The following is a 17,855-nucleotide window of genomic DNA, read 5'->3' as shown; positions in this document are numbered from 1 at the left end:
TCAGCAACATGATACTATATATAGATGCTTGTTTTTCAGGTTAGGGAAAAGAACTGGAATATTCGGGTTTGAGAACTAAAATAAACATTTTCTTGGAGAATTTGTGAGATTGACCCTCTGAATGGTTGAATCTTTGTACGTTATTGTCACCATCATAATCCATGAATGAAGATATAACTTCTGTGACTAAAATTACATTTCCATCCATTTAACTGGAATTGGATTTTTACTCATAATTAAAGTGATTAAAACTGTGATGATTGCTTCAGAGAAAATTGTAGGAGCCAATGAATAATAATAGATCAGTGAGAAAAACACCTACAATTATATTTCAAGAGAGAGTTTTCTATTGAATTTTTTGTAAAATAAGCAATTCTCCAGTGGCTTCTATGTTGAGCTTCAGATCAGGAAAACATTCTTAAAATCTCCAGTATTTACAAAATGCAAAGTGAAAAACAAAATGGAATAATAGTTAATCAAGCAATATTTTTAAAAATAATTATTCTGTACCCTCCTGTAACATTCCTGAAATAAAAGAGAAACCAGTCAAACTCAGAAATACACTACATTTTCTTTGCAGTCACAGTCTGCATTCAGTGTGGGAAATACGACCTTTGCATTTCAGGAGTAGTTTTTACTTGAGGAGTAGCTTCTGCGTTTTCTACACGAGCTGTACTTCTGCTGTGCTCAGAAGGGATTGTTGGATTGTTCTGGTAGAGTCACAATGGACACCTGTTTTCTAGCACAGCTGCTGCTGGCCAAGTTTTCTGTTGCGTCATTTCTTGTTTAGTACAAAGTAGGTTTGAGTTTTAATGTTTCTGTGTAGTCTCCAGCCTAAGCTATTGTGTTGTAGCACAGATCTAACAGAACTTGAAGAAGTTTATTTACAGTCCTTTATGGGCTTTGACTCTGTGTTTTGAAAACAGCTTTAAACACAACAGAAAAGCAGTATATGGGTGGGTGTGGATATCTGGATTTGCAGGGCTGCAGACAGCGTGTTCATTTTAGCTTTTGAAATGGAAAATTCTTTGGTCAAAACTAGAAACTGTGATAAATCCCAGATCCCAACTTTACTGAAGAATCATCTTACATTGTGTACCTACTTCTGTATGAAGAGCTCAGAGCTGTTATATTTTTATATTCTTTTATTTTAGATCTGCTACCAAGAATAATTAAATAATATGTCAGCGTCAAATTTAAAAAAATGCCTCAATAGGTACTGAAGCATTTGCTATTTCTGCTTTCTTCGACAGCTTTTTGGAAACGACAGCCTATTTCTGTATGAAACCAAAAATGGGCGAGAAGGAGGTGTCCCCACATTCTTTCTTCAGTATTTGGCATGAATTCAGTTCTGACTTCAAAGACTTCTGGAAGAAGGAAAACAAACTTATTCTTCAAGAAAGGTACATTTGTTTGTTTGTTCAAAGGCTTTTCTCAAAGAATGTTATTGGGAGCAATCGCACAGAAACCAGTCAGCCGCACTTCATTAGCACACAGCCTATTGAATGCCTTTTGGAGTTTTCTCAGGTTTTGTTTTTTTAACAGATCATGACACCCACCCCCACTGCCCCCAACCCCTAGTCATCCTAATTTTTGAATGGGATTTTGATACTAGTTTGTGCTAAAGTTTTTTGGGTCTAGTGTTTTTGGCAGAGCATGTAACTACTATGCTGCTATGAATCTGAGGAATGGAAGGCTTGTTTTAGGCCTGAAAGTTGATTAAAGATTTTCCATTAGCGTATTTAGTCAAAGAAAGTCAAGGCATTAAGACATGGCATTGCGGAGATTGAGACATTCCTGACATGGCATACTGTAAATATTTGTGTGACGATGTTGGGAAAAAGGAAGACAGAAATCACAGCCCAAGCGATGGGGTACACAAGAGTAAGTGTGGTATATATGGCATGAAGAAATGCTTTCTTTGAAAAATCAGCCATGGTGTCTGGTCCATGTTTTAAAAGAGTTATGAAGTCTGTACTCATCTGCATGCAGATAGTCCATTGTGGTCACCCTTTGTTTATAAAAATTATGCCAAGAATTAATCAGTTGTTTAAAAAGTAATAAATGTCATATAAGGAAAAATTAAACAAGTGCAAACATGTAAATTCTAAGCACTGTTATATAATCCTACAACTGTTAGCAACTCCAGTTGAAGCTGTATCTGAGCCTGAACATTGATGGGATTGAAGCTTTAGATTCATTAAATTTACTTCAGCCTGTTATTAGGTAAATTGACAAGAACAGGCCCTTTTTTCAAATATACTCATCCTATGTGATTGTCACTGACATGTGACTACTGGTTTAGAAAGTTACTGAAAACTTTCCTGAGGCATCTATATAGTCAATGTCATATATACCATATATATATTTGCTGTAAGTGGGTACATTTTGGAACAAGCAGTCTCACAGTGAAAAAATCTGGATTCTGCGACCATGGCAAGAACATGGTGCAAATGTTAACACAGTACAGCAGATCTCTGGGGATCTATTTCATATTACTGACTGGATGAATTAATTTTATGTAATTAAGTGTATCTCTTTGAAACAGATTTGAAAGTTAAATAATATCTTTGGTTTGCTATGCAGGGATTTAGCTGCCTAGTTAATATAGGTTAATTTAGTCTTGTGTATTTTACAGAAAAGCATTTAAGAAAAATGTCCTTTTATTTCAAAATACTAAGCTATTTTCCTTAACCCAAAAGTCCTCCAGAGGGTTCTCACTGTAAAATAGTTTTCTTTAAAAGACATTAACTAAATGAGCACAAAACTTCTTCCTCCTATTTTTCTTAAACATCTAAAGCTTAAGAGAAGAATGGGATTGAGATACGATCATTTGACCCTCTTTGAGTTCAATCTATGTGTATACTAAGAGGATGTGTTGAAGCAGCAGAGAAAAACATGGTGTCTGCCAGCTTGTCCCTTCTAGGGCAAGGGTGTTTTTAGCCTGAAAGGAACTGAACATGTATAATGTACAAAATGGCTGCAGGTGCAAGATGTGACAGGGAAGGGAAAGGACAGTGAGAGGGACCTACAGTAGGAAAAGAAACTGGGACATCCCTTGGAAGAACAGCAGGGAGATCCAAATCCAGGCTCGGAACTGGTGGTTTGAAGGAGGTTCTCCCAGAGGGACAGACAGGACTGCGTAACTTCAGTCCAGGAAATCACTGAGATTAAGACTGAAAAATGATATATCCTGAAAATCACAAGTAGATTTTTGTTTTGAATTTTAACTTGCCTCATCAAGTTTAAATCTTCTGCTCTATTTCATTTGTTCAGGTGAGGCAGGGCTTAGACTTAGAAAAAGTCTCACCATTGCTGTCAAAGGTTAGTATCAATATCATGTCATAGATACCAGATCAGACCTTCCTAGGAACAGATGAATGGTATGGCAGAAACTCATATGCAGGGCCACAGTTCCATCCTCCCTTTTCTGGGTATGAGTGAGGTGCTTACACTTGTTAGTCCTCTCCGGCTCTGGATGTGTTTCCCTCTCTTCAGACTGTTTGCTATTCTAGAGGGCCCGTGCAATTCAGCGAAGATTTACCTTATATTAGTTGTATTTCTAGATGGGAGAGCTGGAGGAGGAGAGAGCGAGGGGCAGATATATGTGTCCTGTAAATGTATACGTACGTATAAGTTATACAATGCTCATAAGCTCAGTGTGGCCCTTGCCTTTACTAAGAGTCATGTTGCTGAACAGAGGTTGTGTCAGCGATGCCAGCAGAGGAGAGTTCATAATCAAGATCAACACAATGGTAAAATTCTGTAAGCCCCTGATATCTTGCATCACACTAAGCTTGAGAATTTTTTTTGGCTGACTTTATTCAACCCTTTAACTCCCACGATAAATCTTTGACACATTAAAAATAATGTATAAACTCAGAAAAATGCACTCGCCTCTCAAATGCAGAAGTTGCCCATTCCCGTAAGAATAGTAGTTAAGCTGGCACCTGGTGTGTCACACTGTGTATATCTAGATGAAAGGGAGATTCCTGGCCAGCATGTCTCCACAGCTCATTGATCTCCCTCTGCAGAAAGACTGGTATGTCTCCCTACAGACTCCTCGGCAGGATGATTTAAAACTTGCTGTTGAGCAATTTAAAGTCTGGCATGGGATATCTGTACGTTGCACAGCGAGGAGCATATTGGTAAGCTGCCACTTCTGCTTGCAGAGGAGGGCATTAAATCCCATTGCACGAGCAATGTCCTCTCAGACCAATTTAAGGGATGTTTTGTTAACGCTTATAATATGAACCAGTGAGTCAGACTTGAGAGTGAGAAATCAAGGGACATGGGAATAGGCACTTGCAAAGAAATGCAGAGATGGAAGAAAAGAGAAGAAAAATGTATATGGAGTTGCAACATGAGAGGGAAATGATGAACATGTGGAGTATGTTTAGTGGGGTAACATTTTGCTTGGCATGGTTCTGTAATGCCAGCTAAAAGCTCCAAGTGTTATGTTAGTGAGTAGTCATGGGTAGATACATTTTCTGAGTTGGGAGCTTTAATCTCAATGTGTTTATTACACTCTAACCAACTGAGCTGCATGCTGGTAGGCTTGGGTTTACGACTCATAATGACATTTCAAAACAGAAGACAGTTTTACATGACATTGAATTGAATAATTAATGGATCTTCAGTTTTTGGGAGTATTTCAAAATTATTATCTTTAATAGATTTCTGATGACAATATACTGTTATGGGCCCTGGAAAATCTACTTTAAAAAGCCTAGACACACCAAAGATTCAGCAGCTAGGAACAGTCCTGTGAGGCAATACCTCAAAAAGAGACCATTTTCTGTTCAGATAAAGAGGTTGCTCAACATTTCAGTATGTTTTTTTTTTCTTCTTCCTTGTGCATTTTTGGCAATTAGTCTTTTTTTTTTTTTATGAATACACCATTGTGTTTTGGTTAGGGGGAGGTGAACAGAACTTTCATTTCTTAGCACTGCTTTTGAGAGAAAAGTTCGTGGAAAAAAAGCAGCATTTGGAGATAAGTTTCTCAGTCTGGATCTTTGGTGGAAAATCCTTTTGAATACCTTAGTCTAACATTTTTAAGCAATGCTGTGTTTTATAGGACAGGAAAAATATTTCCATTTGCAGCTATGAGCCAAGTGGTGCTTACAAATATTAAACATAGTGAAGGATCTAGTAAAAAACTAGTTCCAAATGTGCAATATTTCCTAATTTTTGTGACTTCTGTGATGTTGGATTCCAGAATGGCGCCCACATAAACAGCAGAAGGGCTCTTCAGTAGCATCTATCTGGTGATGGTGGTGTATCATGCTGGCACATTACGTTGCATCCTAGTATGTATGTTTTGCATAAAAGAAGGTGGATACCAATCATAATTTCATAATTAAGTTTACAGACTGTTTTCATAGCTGTAACGTCAGATTGGGTGGGATAGTTAAAGCCACAGTGATGTAGGATACCATCATTCCTACCATGTAGCGATCTTTTCCATCTTTTTTCAACCTTTTCCTCTTCACCACTTCTTGAATAAAGAACTGCATTTGCCTATGATGAAAACAGGGCCAACATATTCAAAAAATACTTGCATATTGGTGAAAATAATTACATAATTAAAAATTTTAAACAGACCTGTCACTTTTTGTACTTGTTAGTGTTTTCATTCCCAGGCAAAATGATCACTTTGGCATTTGAGGTGCAATAAAGCATTGTAATGTTTTACAAATGAGCAGCATTTGTCATTAAATACTAGTCTCCAAAAGTTTTGAGATGGTCATAAAGGCTTAAAAGCTACTGTAACCCGGACTGACCCTGAACTACTGAAGATGTGAACTTCCTTGCTCACGGGCAGTTTGCTAAACCAGTGCATGGAGTTGGCATAATGGCAACATCCATTACGTGTAAGTGCATGGCTCTGGGCATGTTTTATGGTATCAGTATAGGGAATAGTCTAACATCAGGGGGTTTTATTACGTGTTTGAGAAGAACCTTACTGTGTCTGCAGTCATTTTTGAGTCACTACATAATGATGGATGGGCACTTTTTACCTCATGCAGCAAAGTTCAAAGCCTCTTACTTTCCCATCTCCTGCACTGGAGATACCTTAATGTTGTGGCTCTTCAGCTGACTTCATTTTTTTAATTTTCTCTTCACTAATCTCTTCTATTCACTCAATTCTCATCTTTGCTTGTACTACCAATCTTGTAGCTACCAATTATCCAATGTAGTAGCCCCAGCATACCCAGTGTAGCAACTCTTCTGTCCAGGGAATGTTTCCATATTCTCTTTAATGTAGTCTGTTTACTGAGACTTTTTGTATCGTTTTCTACACATTGGGTTTTTTGCCTTCATTTACCCCATCTGCTGCTTAAAAATGTTTTACAGCTAACACAGAGTTTCACACTTCTGTTCACTCATGAGTTTAATTTCTTTTGCTAGCTGATTACAAGTTTTACCTCAACTCTGGTCTTCTTTCCTTCCCTTATCATTTCCTGTTGAATTTCCTAACAAAATAGCCCAAATGTAGCCAGCTTCTTTGAGAGCAACATGACTTCAGTTGCAAGAAAAACAGTGGAAGGTGATAACTATCTTTTCTTAGTTTAATTTCAGTCTTGATATGTAAAGCCTGTGGAAAAGTGATTTCCATTTTGCCTGAAGATACAGCCTGAAATACTGGCCACTTTGACAATTTGTTTACAAAGGTCATGAAATGTATTTAAGTGGGTATGTGTATGTTCTCATTTTATTAGAAATACAGCCATCTTTAACAGTTCAATTTTTTTATTTCATTACATTTTCAAGGTGAAATTCTCTTTAATGTCAAAATTATAATTTTTAAATCATGTTTTGCACAGTATTCTTTTTTTTTTGTATTTATTCACATCTGTATATCTCTGCACAGATAAGACCCGAACCCCTAGATCACCAACAGTATGATTGCCAGAGAACAAAGTGAAACTAAGTATTTCTGAATTGAAATACTTTCAGAATATTTTTGTTTGGTGAACTGCAGTGAGACTCTGTAAATGGGAAAGTCTGATTTTCATTTCAGTTGGCCTCAAAGCTTTATTTTAGGACCATTTGACATGATGAACACTAAAAAAGTCTGAAATGTATTCCCCAAAGTCTACAGTGTTGACAGAGAAGGTATGTTATTTAGGGTCCTGCTACAGGTTATTTTTCTTTGTTAAGTGGCCAGATTAAAACATTTTAATTGGTTTTTCTGTGGTCCTCTGAGTGAAATTATGATTAATCACTGTGTCTTTCCAACAGCCACTGTCTGCCTCGTGGTCCTTGAATTAACCATGCAAGGAGTTGGCAGGGTTGTCATGATAGTCCAATACATTATTTCTCTATTGGTAGGCAGAGGTTAGGTTTCATCAGTTTGTTTGAGGGGTGCAGGTACATTACAATGTACTTCATATCTGAATAAGGTCTTTGCAGTCAGTTACTGAATCATATCTGTGTCATGACTTCAACCCTATTGGCATGAAAGTAAAAGGTCTAAATTTTTTTACTCCACTTTTATGTTGGGAATTGTAATTTTCCATTCTGGGTTTTATGGTTCAGTTTATCCCTTAGCAAAAAATATTTTCAGTATTTTAGTCAATGAATAAAATATAGTAACATCACCCTGGCAGAGTTTAAGGAGAGAGTTTTAAAGTTTTCTGCCCTTGAAATCGGAAAGATGTCTGGCATGTGATAATTTAGTGGAGGATTTTTTATTTGTTTTTATATGTAAAGGTACTATTATTATTGTAAACAAGTTTAACTCAGTCTTCAACCCAGACAAAGCTACATAAAATATTTTGGCAACACTCCTTTTATTTAACTGATAATAAACACTTAGTAGTATAAAGAGTATTGGCCTCAGCTTTGTTTTGTGTTAAAAAACACAGAATATCTGCAGAAAAATGTCTTTTGGGTTTCGTGAACTATACTGTCAGCTGTAAAAGTAATATCTGTCTGAGTTTATCATGGAAGTTTTTGTGAGCAGCTCTATTATCTAAGGCATAACTTTCCAGTCCTCTCACTGTGATTACATTTGTCATGTCATAGTGCTCGCTAGTGAAGTGTAGCGCGACCAAGCCTAGATGGAGCCAGTAGGAAATGAATCTGTCTGCCACTGATAGTTCAGACAAAATTATTAATGTTTAGTGGCAGGGAAGTGGCTACCCCTTCAATGGATTGAATGATGACAGAAAGTCTTTAAGCCTTGATAAGGTTATGGCCAGGCTGGCTTTTGGTCTAGAAGGTAGATAAAAATACTCTGTCTTTTGGGTTTTTAAGCATGTCTGGTTTCTTTTTCCTGTGTGCATGCCAAAGTGTAACTTGCTTATTCATCTTACAGGCTATCTTTATACTTATTAATAATTTTTATATCTTTGTCTCACAATAAATATGAGGTATGAGGAGGTGATAGTGCTGGAGAAGAGTTTTTATTATGATGGAAATAAGAAACTGCTTCTTTTGTTACAGGTGACAATTGATAGACTCAATCTTATTTAGTACAGATTTCAGGAGCATAATTCTTAGGCTCTGTAAGTGACTGTCTGTTCATTCCCTTGTAGATTTTTTGTTTAAATTTTTTTTAGCTGATCCATGGATTGCCCAATGTTGTATGTTCCCTACACATTTTCTGACTGTTGAGGCTGTTTGGAAGTATATTCTGTCTAAAATAATGCTAGAAATGCTTTAGCTAAATTTAATATTTAAGGAAATTCAAGTGATGAACACTCTTAACAAGTATTTATAGAATCTGCCCTAGGCCTGAATAACTCTGCTCCTCAGATTACTAAAGTGAGAGTTAATCAACTCTCTGGTTGTCTAGGCTGGGAAGACTAGTTTTTTTAGGATTATGTTCTCACTAAGACAAAATCAAGAAATTACTTGAGAAAGGAATAAGAGGCAAAAATTGGTAAAGGTAACACAGCTGATGTTATCTTTTCTGTCAAACTGCTATGCTGACTTTTGAGCCTGAATTGGCATAAAATGGGACAGGGAGTGACAGTAAATGAACCCGAGTCAGTTTGCTGAAAGAAATTTGAGTTTGAGAAGCACTTGAAAAGTATGAAGTGGGATAGTTTGAGATCAGTTTAGCAAAGAAGCTTGGCACACTGCAAGCTTGAAAAGCATTCCCATCACACTTACCAAGTGACCAAGCACACCATGTCCTTTCCACATCCATCCTTTCCACATCCATCTTCCTCTACCACTCTCAGATCATGCCTTGAAGATCTGTCCTACTTCTAAGGATTTGGTTGCCGTTGAGAGTGATGGCTCTATAAGGGGACTGCACAGCCTCTCTAACAAAAAGTGTTAGTAGTGTGGAACTAAATAGCTTAAAGTAAAAACAGATCTTCAGAACAATAAATCAATCTATCACATGCCTGTCTTTGCCTAAGGGTCGTAATTCTCAGGAACTGGGGAACACTCACCTTCCTCAGACTTTTCTTCCACAGTCTCCCCAGTGGCAGCCTATCTTTCCACACAGGGCCTGATAATTGAATACCCACCCCTTTTCTAGGAATGTCTTTTTAACTGTTTTTTTGCTCTTTGACCTCTGCATTGGCACAGTGGTAGTGTCATTTTGGCCTGGAGCTTGGAAATACGTTGTTGTATGCTATTACTTCTCCTTTTGTGACTGTTGCGACTCTTGTGTTGTTTTCTCCAAACATCCTTTTTCCTCCACCCATTATTGAATTAGATCCACTTGTTTCTTCATAAAGCTCTATCAATGCACCACAGCTGAGTTAACCCAGTCTTGAGTTGAGTTAACCCATAATCAGTAGTGTTCATGCAATTTTTGCACCTTTTTTTCTCAGATTATTATCTTGCCTCTCCATGCTGATCGGGGTCTCACTGATGTCAGTGGGAAGTAGTGCAGGAAAAGCCTGAACAAGAGGAAGGTACACAGGGATTTGCTTGCCACTGTGAGAAATATGACTTGAACCAGGCATGAGCTGACAGAAGCAATGTGGTTTTGCTTAAGTCTTTTTAGTTTCATGGAAAGATGAAGAAACATTCATGGCCAATAGAGAAAACCTAAGATGACAAAAACTTGCCAGTGGCAATTATTTTCCAACTGAAGTAAGACTATTGCCCTTACTTTAAAGGTAACATTTTATCTGCTTTTCTACATCACACAGTTTAAACAGTGTGGATCCTCCTATCAAAACACATCCTTTTCCTCTTCCAGAAGGATTAAGTTATTTTATTTTTACATTTAACAAAATCTTAATTAAGCTGAACAATCAGCCTTCACAAAATACACTTGCACATTGTAAAAATTGATAATCACTTTCACTGGTTTATGATTTAGCCCTGTGGAAGGCTAATGGTTACCTTCACCTCTATTTCACCAGTCTGCTGGCTTTTCTTTTTCAGATACAGCTGTAGATTTATACAGTTCTCCATGCTTCCAGATTTAACATGGTCACAAGCTAAGCCTCCTTGAAACAAACCTTTGGTGTGCTATCTTTACATTTCTCAGGGCATTCTTGCTGAAGAGGCATGTGTATGGGTCACATGGGCTTCACTGAGGGTCTATCCAACTGCTTGGATCTTCCTGCACAGAGAGCAGGATGCGAGCCAGGAGGCTGTGAACTGTCCCAAACCCACACAGTGAGTCAGTGATATGGTTGGAACTGGAACTAAGTGGTTGCTAGCTCTCAGCTTTAAGTACATTAGGGAGTAATGTATCTTCTGTATTTCCCTTGGTATGAATAAATAGGCTCAAACTCCAAGGAATTTCATAAAAGCTCCCAAAACCTTGAGGACCACAACCATACTATTGAGACCAGCACCTCTTACATAATCCTGGAAATTTGGGTAACACAAGCTTAAGGTTGTCACTTACCAGTCTGGAGGTTGTGGATCATTTTTGAAGTGCTATCTAAGGGACACAGGAGTTCTGACTTCCTCCTTCACAGAGTGGCATGTTACTAACATCTCACTGTTTCAAGCAGAGACAGCCTTTCTCTAAACAGCTGTTTCTCTAATTGAAGCAGAATATGTAGAGATGTTACACTGACAGTGACACTTAATGGGACCTGCTCTGTAGAAAAGAACTGCATTAACAAGCGTTCCTTACTGTGTGAGGATTTTTGTTTTGAATTAACATGAGACCCACAGGGAGCTGTGTTGTCTCGTGACCTGGTACGTTAGCAAGCAGTGGGTAATCCATCCTGGAAGGGGAATATTTAGGTGGGACAAAGACTGGAATTGAAGATTCCCTGTCATTTCCCAAGGATAACATCTAGATCTGTGTGAACTGGTTTGGTAAATATTTTTGTATGTTACATATGCTGCCATCTGCATGTTGAGTAGTTGGAATACCTGCATATATTACACTGCTTCGATAAAACCATCATTTAGATGAGCTCAATAGCTCCCTAGGACTTGATACTAATTTACTCCCAAGTAAGATTTCATTTTTTTAGTTAAATGATGTCTACCAGTGAAGGGAGCCAGCTATACTTGTATTTGAAAAAAAGGAAATTACATTATAGATGTGTTATTTTATATCAGACTTTGTAAAGTGGCTTTTGATAGGTTAGTGTGTCTGAGTATTTGGAAAAGATCATGGGAAGATCAATGTCACAGATATTTTTCCTCTTTTGGAGGAAAGTAGACATGAAGCAGAAGAAAAAATGTTGTAGGGAAAAGAAAATGTCCTTGAATTTTGCTTCATTCTGCATCATTCCCATAAGTTTCTGTTTGAAGCTATCACCACATTTTGGCTGCCAATTTTACTGAATCTATTTAAATACATTTTAAAGGTGAATTACTTGGCTGCTTGACATTTTTGTTCTGGATTATGCTGCAGCAGTCTATCTGATTTGCGGTCAGAGAAAGCATTACAGCTTGAAAATAACAGGTTTCAAAGCTTCCCCCCCCCCCCCCCCCCAACCTGTGCACATGAAGGTCTCCCCACACTGACAACATACAAGGCCATCAAATGGAGAAGGCAACTTGTGGATGTGCTGGAAAAGAACTGACATTTAAATTAATTTTTGAAAGTATAAATTTGAAACTTATGAAGAGAACAAGGTGTGTCTGGTGAAGTTGAATAGAGGAGAGATGAATGTGAAGGCGGTTTTTATAATATGCTTAGCAGACTCAGCTGGAGTTTTATTTTCAAAATCTTGGCCCTTACCACTCATAAAAATATTCAAAAATAATAGTAACACAGAGTCTGATTCTCACATTGCCGTGTGTAGCCTCAGTGAAATAACAGACATACAAGTGGTCTGGAGATGAACCGCAAGGAACCAGCCAAGGACATATGATTTCTTAATATCATTTAACTCTTGTTTCTTTTTTTCACTCTTGGATAATGGTGAAAAGTCAGACTAACTGCCATCTCAAGTCCATTTTTTTGGCAAGATCAAGTCAATATAGGACATACATTTTTGTTTTCTACTTTCTTATTTAGCAATAAAATTATCATCTCTCATTAAAAAAAAAATTACAGATCTCACATGACTTAATGTTCTTATAGAAAGTGCTTATGTAAGTCTTTGAAGCTTAGAGAATTCATAACATAAATCTGTATTGTCAGTGTTTCAGCAACCGTGTGTGTTTACAAGGTTGATCTATAAAATGAGTGAAAATGGTAAAGAAATACTTTACAGTGTGACATTGAATCTGTCAGCTTGATTCTGGCAGGTTCATAGTCTGAATGTAGTCCTCTGCCTTTCACAGTTTGTTTCCTATCTGCATGACAAAAAAGGACATTTTCTCACCAAAAATGTGGTGGCATTTCACAAGTTCCTGATTTGGTAGTGTTTGTCAAGTCAGGAAGCACTAAGAAGTGGACCCTTACTTTTAGAACCTGCTCCTCTCTTTATCCAAGCAGCCCAAGCGCATTCATTCCCAGTGGTCATGTAAGCCTTGAGGTTCCTCAGCTTTGGAATTAAAGAGATGGGTGCAGTGACATGCATCACCTTGGTTTAAACATCCTATTCCATGGAAATTTTCCATTTTTTTGTTTTTTTAAGTTAGAGAGTAAAGACTAGAAATTTAGGTTAAGCTATTTTGCCATTTTAAATACAAACAAAAATGGGTGGGAGGGAACATAGCTTGGTGAGAAACTTTGTTTAAACTGTAGCTGAAGTACCGAGGGTTAGAATGGATGAAGAGTTATTTTAAACAGTGATAAAAAGGAGTTTTCTTAGCAATATTTGCATGAATGCTCTGAAATGTAAACTTCATGTCATCCAGTGTATTTTAAACACTCATACATTTGAATCTTCAGCTGCAGAAAGTACTGATTGCTTTTGTAACTAGAATTGATTATGCAATTGATTATGCCTCTCCACGTAAGTGCCAGATATGGCTACAAAAGCCCTGGAGTGCAAGTACTATTTTGTGGAGCATGCTAATGACTATATGGAGAATAAAGTTATCCACTTGTGTCCTCAGGCCTTAACTTGTGAGTTATTTACAAAGACAATGCAGTATATATTGTTGGTCTACAGGAGTATTTATAGATTTTTGTCTCTCTTCAGAGTCAAAGAAGCAGAGGAAGTCTGCAGGCAGAAAAAGGGGAAGTCGCTGTACAATATAAGACCAAAACATGACTCTGGAATTGTAAGTAAAAAATGTAGCAATACTTCTATCACTTATTCTACCTTTTACCCTTTGCATTTTATAGGTAGGTTATTCTTGATGTATGTTTTTGTTCTGAGTTGGTTTTTTGTTTTTATTTTTTTAATATTTGACATTTGCCTTAAAGGTGTTAGATTAACAAACTTGAAATCTGCCTATGAATATTACTCCTCAAAATAGATGTAGCACAAGCAAGAGCAATTTATTATTGCCCCACCGTGCCAATCTGTGTTGTTCCCAGTCTTGGTGTGGGATGCACGTAGAAGGCAGAAAGGCGAGTCTGGTCTTCCAGCTTATTCCGTCTGTATTCACTCTCTTTTCTACAGATATGGAATGTGAGGAAGAATTTTGTTAGTTACACATTTTTCAAGCTGGATCACTGTATCGAATACAGTGGTTTCTGATCCACTGATATGGATTTGTTTGGAATAGAAACACTAGAAAAAGATAATACTGTGCTTTCACCACTCTTTTGAAAACAAATAACTTCTGTGATAATAGAGGAGTAATTCTGGCCATTCAATGAAACTTTGCCCCTATGATTGCCTAACCATTGGGAGGATCATGACTAATTTTACAGAAAAATTATTCTGGTACCTCACATTTAAATCATAGCTGTAGCAACTGGCCATCATTTATGTTTTAAAAATATTAGATTTTTTTAATGTGCCTGTGTCCTTTTACCCCCGCCACCCCAAGACATGACTTAATTCTTTTGTGCTTCGTAGTCATGGCTGTGTAGTCATATTGTCTGTGACACATCTTGTAGATGAAGCATGTGGTAATTTACTGTATTCTAACTAACATAATCTGACACAGGAAGCAGTAATATTGCATTTATTGTTCCTTATTTTGAATGATTAGTGAGAGTTGACTAGTTAGTGCCACAAGAAATGCAAATGGAGTACTAGCTTGGTAAGGAATTATAAACTACATTTTATCAATTTTAGGTAAAACAAGATCGACCTGTTATTTCAAAAAAAAACCCAAAATAAACATTGTTTTGGATTTCTCCATCTAACTTATAGCCTGCTGTATATAAAGACACTGAGATTTCTTTTAAGAAATAACTATTTGTTAATTATCCCTGTATAGTTCTTATTTGCACTGAAACAGGGACCTTCAGTCTTACTGAAAATTTGATGAGTGAAAAGGAAACAAAAATATTTGACAAGCAGTGTACAGCTGTAGTCTACTTCAGTTCTAGCTTCAGTTTATTTGTGAAATCAGTTCTACAGTAAATATAGTCAAACATTTGCCTATGTATTTCTATGCTTTTCATACTTGTGTGAGGTGGTTTTGTGTACACTTAAATTTTCTCCTTATTTTTTTAAATTTATTTTATTTTTCAGAAAGCAAAGATAAGTATGAAAATCTGAGAGAAGAAATTCAAAAGCCATTGTTACCTGGTTACCAAAACTCAACATGCCTGTGGGTGGGGACTGAGAGGGAAGGAAACTACATCATCCTGATCATTTGCTTTCTCGACCTTTTAAAATTTGCGTTTTGTTCTCTAGAGTTTTCCACCAACTGATGTGTTACTGTACATTCATTCACGAATGTAATCACTTTAATGGAGTGCCCAGAAACAGACTAGGTATGGACTTGAAACACCTTCCCTGTACTCTGTATCTCCTTTGCCACTCGAAAATGGTATTTTGTAAAGTATATGGTATATTACAAATAGGACAAGTCAGCATGCCTAAAAAGCGGCATCTGCATCAGTTCCGAACATGCTGAAAATTGCATTAAGTTGAACTTCATAAGAATACTACTTGGTACAGTAAAACATTTCCATTCCTACTGGCAACATCTAACACAAATACTTCATGGCACTGCACTTAGATTAGGGAAAGAAATGTTACTCCTAGTGAATTGTTTGTATCCGTTTCATGTTGGCATTTGTAGTTTGTATTTTGAATCGTTAAGTGCTGTTTATACAGTATAATCAATGCTTTCCCAACTTGTTTGGTTGCCCTCCATGACTAAATATTTGTGGAACAAGATGTTTACTGTAACTATCTTTAAAATCGATAAGGCAGCATACTTTTACTTCATCTTTTGCCAGATAGTGAATGCCAGGTGGTACGGGGGTCAGAAATCCAGCATCGTAAAAAAAAAAAAAAAAAAAAAAAAAAGGAAAAAAGTGAAAAGCAGGAAAATACAGAAAAGCACAGAACTATGATAGTATGAGAAATTGGCTATTATAGTTTATTAATATATAAAGCAGCTAATACTTTTACATGAACTTTAGAAGGTATAGTATAGTTTTAACTGCGGATCACTTAAGTCAGGCTTTTGGCCATATGTACATGACTTCCCTTCTGGAATTAGCTTTACAGTTAATTTAAAACTCCTTTAGAGAGCCATTAAAAGATGCACATGGAGACGACATTTATGGAAAACAGTAGCCAATTCTAGTGACAGAACATAGACTACCAACTAATTGACATCAATTTCACACTTAACTGAATTACAGACATTTCCTCCAGGCTTTCAGTGTCCCTGACTAGGAGTTAATGATTGAAATATAAGACTTAGGGCTTCCATTTTAGACCACGTGCTTAATTCCAATTTGCAATCCAGAATTTGCTGTATCAGTTTTGAACTGCTCAACTGATAGCAATCCCTTCATCCAGTCCTTATTTAAGAGCCCCAAACCAACCAGCTTAATTGGTAACATTTTTCTTTCAAAGCTAATTTTTCCTGAAACCAGACCGTGCGTGCAACTCAGTTGGATGCACATGCTCACAGATTTGGAGCCTGAAAGACACTGGGGTAAGGCAGATGAGCTCTAACCTGCTGGGTTGTGTTATTCCCTGTCCAATCTAGCACATCAAGAGACATTCCGAGCTGTTCAGAGGCTAATATACTCTACAGGGTGTCGTAAAAGGAAGTGCAAAGTATGACCTCAGGAATCTGTTATTCTTCACATATACCAAGCACTAGAAAAGATGGTTTTTTTCACTGTGTGAAAAGCAAGTCTCCTGTTGCTGATAAACCTATATGAAAATCTGTACTACTAATAATTTCTGGCAGGGATATAAATTACCAAGAATGGAATTCTAAAATTTTGTGTTGATGGGAGTAACATTACTATTTGGGGAAGAGAAAATAAGAGATTATTTGCTGTTACAACTAACTTATGGAAAAAAAAATCTTTAAAGAATAAAGCTATTTTAATGGCACTGATTCAAATCCATGTTTGTATTTATGTAAACAATAGTCTTTTCCTCCTAACTTTGCTCCTAAGTGCAAGGATACAGTAGCATGTTTTCATTTGTAGCCTTCCTGTTCTCTTCAGTACCTACAGTATGTATATTACTATACTAAATGAAATAATAGATCATCTAACAAAGATCACTATGTGCAATACTGTATTTAGTGTTTCTATTCCAATTTTTTTAGAATGTTAATTTATATGAAAATAAAAGGAATAATAATGAAATAACTGCCTTCTCTTGTCACTCTCTGTCTTGGCAGTAGTGTGGTACAAACTGTTTTCTCCCTAAGCACCACATCCCATTCTGGCTCCTGTGATCGAGGAAGAGCCTTTGTGAAGAGATCAGAGGAAACAAGGCTTCTCTCTTTGCTTGCCTTTTAGAAGGATAGAGACAGTAATTCCCAGTTATATGTATATACTTCCTTTTCTCCAGGTGGTGGTAGGGAGAGCTCCAGCATCCTTTACCCAATGAGACCATGTAAAACTCACTTCTCCAGCATGTGCATACCTCCCAGTCTTGCATAGGACCAGCAACCTGGTCCTACTAACACTGCTGAAGTAACAGTCTCAAGAAAGTGCTATTAGGGCAAAAATATGCATTGAAAAGTAATTTCTGCATATTATAATCCTTTTATATATATGCATGTGTTTTGTCCAGCAACCTGCTAAATCTGTCACATACATACATACCCTTTCTACAGGATCTGCAGCATGTATGCTAGAAGTTATTTCGAGCCTCTGTCTCCCTGAAGAAGTGTCAAAGGTGGACTGCTGCTGATGGAACCACTACATAGATTTTTCTTTCATTTTCCTCAGACCCAACCTACTTGGTTGAACATGTCTCTCTTTTATATAGCTTCTCTCCAGCCTGTCTCAAACTTCCATGCACAGTAGCCCACTATGTGCAGTACCACAGATGACCCACAGAACCCCACGGGGGACTCCAAACACAAGTTTCACTTCTGCTTTTTTTAGCAGCACACTCAACTTTTTACAGAATTCGGGACCAATGTTTGTTTGTTTGGGTGTGTTTTAAAGAAGTTCTCAC

The 17,855-nt window shown here is 37.1% G+C and overlaps 1 protein-coding gene across 9 annotated transcripts in view; it reads left to right on the top strand.

Annotated features, from left to right (window-relative positions):
• Positions 1-17,032, top strand: part of FMN2 (formin 2) — a 167,520-nt gene extending 150,488 nt beyond the window's left edge. For all 9 annotated transcript variants that reach the window (XM_048299832.1, XM_048299836.1, XM_048299838.1 and 6 more), the window contains 3 exons: positions 1,254-1,403; positions 13,485-13,566; positions 14,937-17,032. In XM_048299832.1, the coding sequence (XP_048155789.1) occupies positions 1,254-1,403; positions 13,485-13,566; positions 14,937-14,963 (259 nt within the window). In that variant the 3' untranslated portion in view covers positions 14,964-17,032. The remainder of the gene's footprint in view (positions 1-1,253; positions 1,404-13,484; positions 13,567-14,936) is intronic.
• The last annotated feature ends 823 nt before the right edge of the window (positions 17,033-17,855 follow it).

This window comes from Corvus hawaiiensis, chromosome 3, assembly GCF_020740725.1.
Source record: "Corvus hawaiiensis isolate bCorHaw1 chromosome 3, bCorHaw1.pri.cur, whole genome shotgun sequence".
NCBI lineage: Eukaryota > Metazoa > Chordata > Aves > Passeriformes > Corvidae > Corvus > Corvus hawaiiensis.
This window is presented reverse-complemented; position numbering and strand designations above follow the sequence as displayed.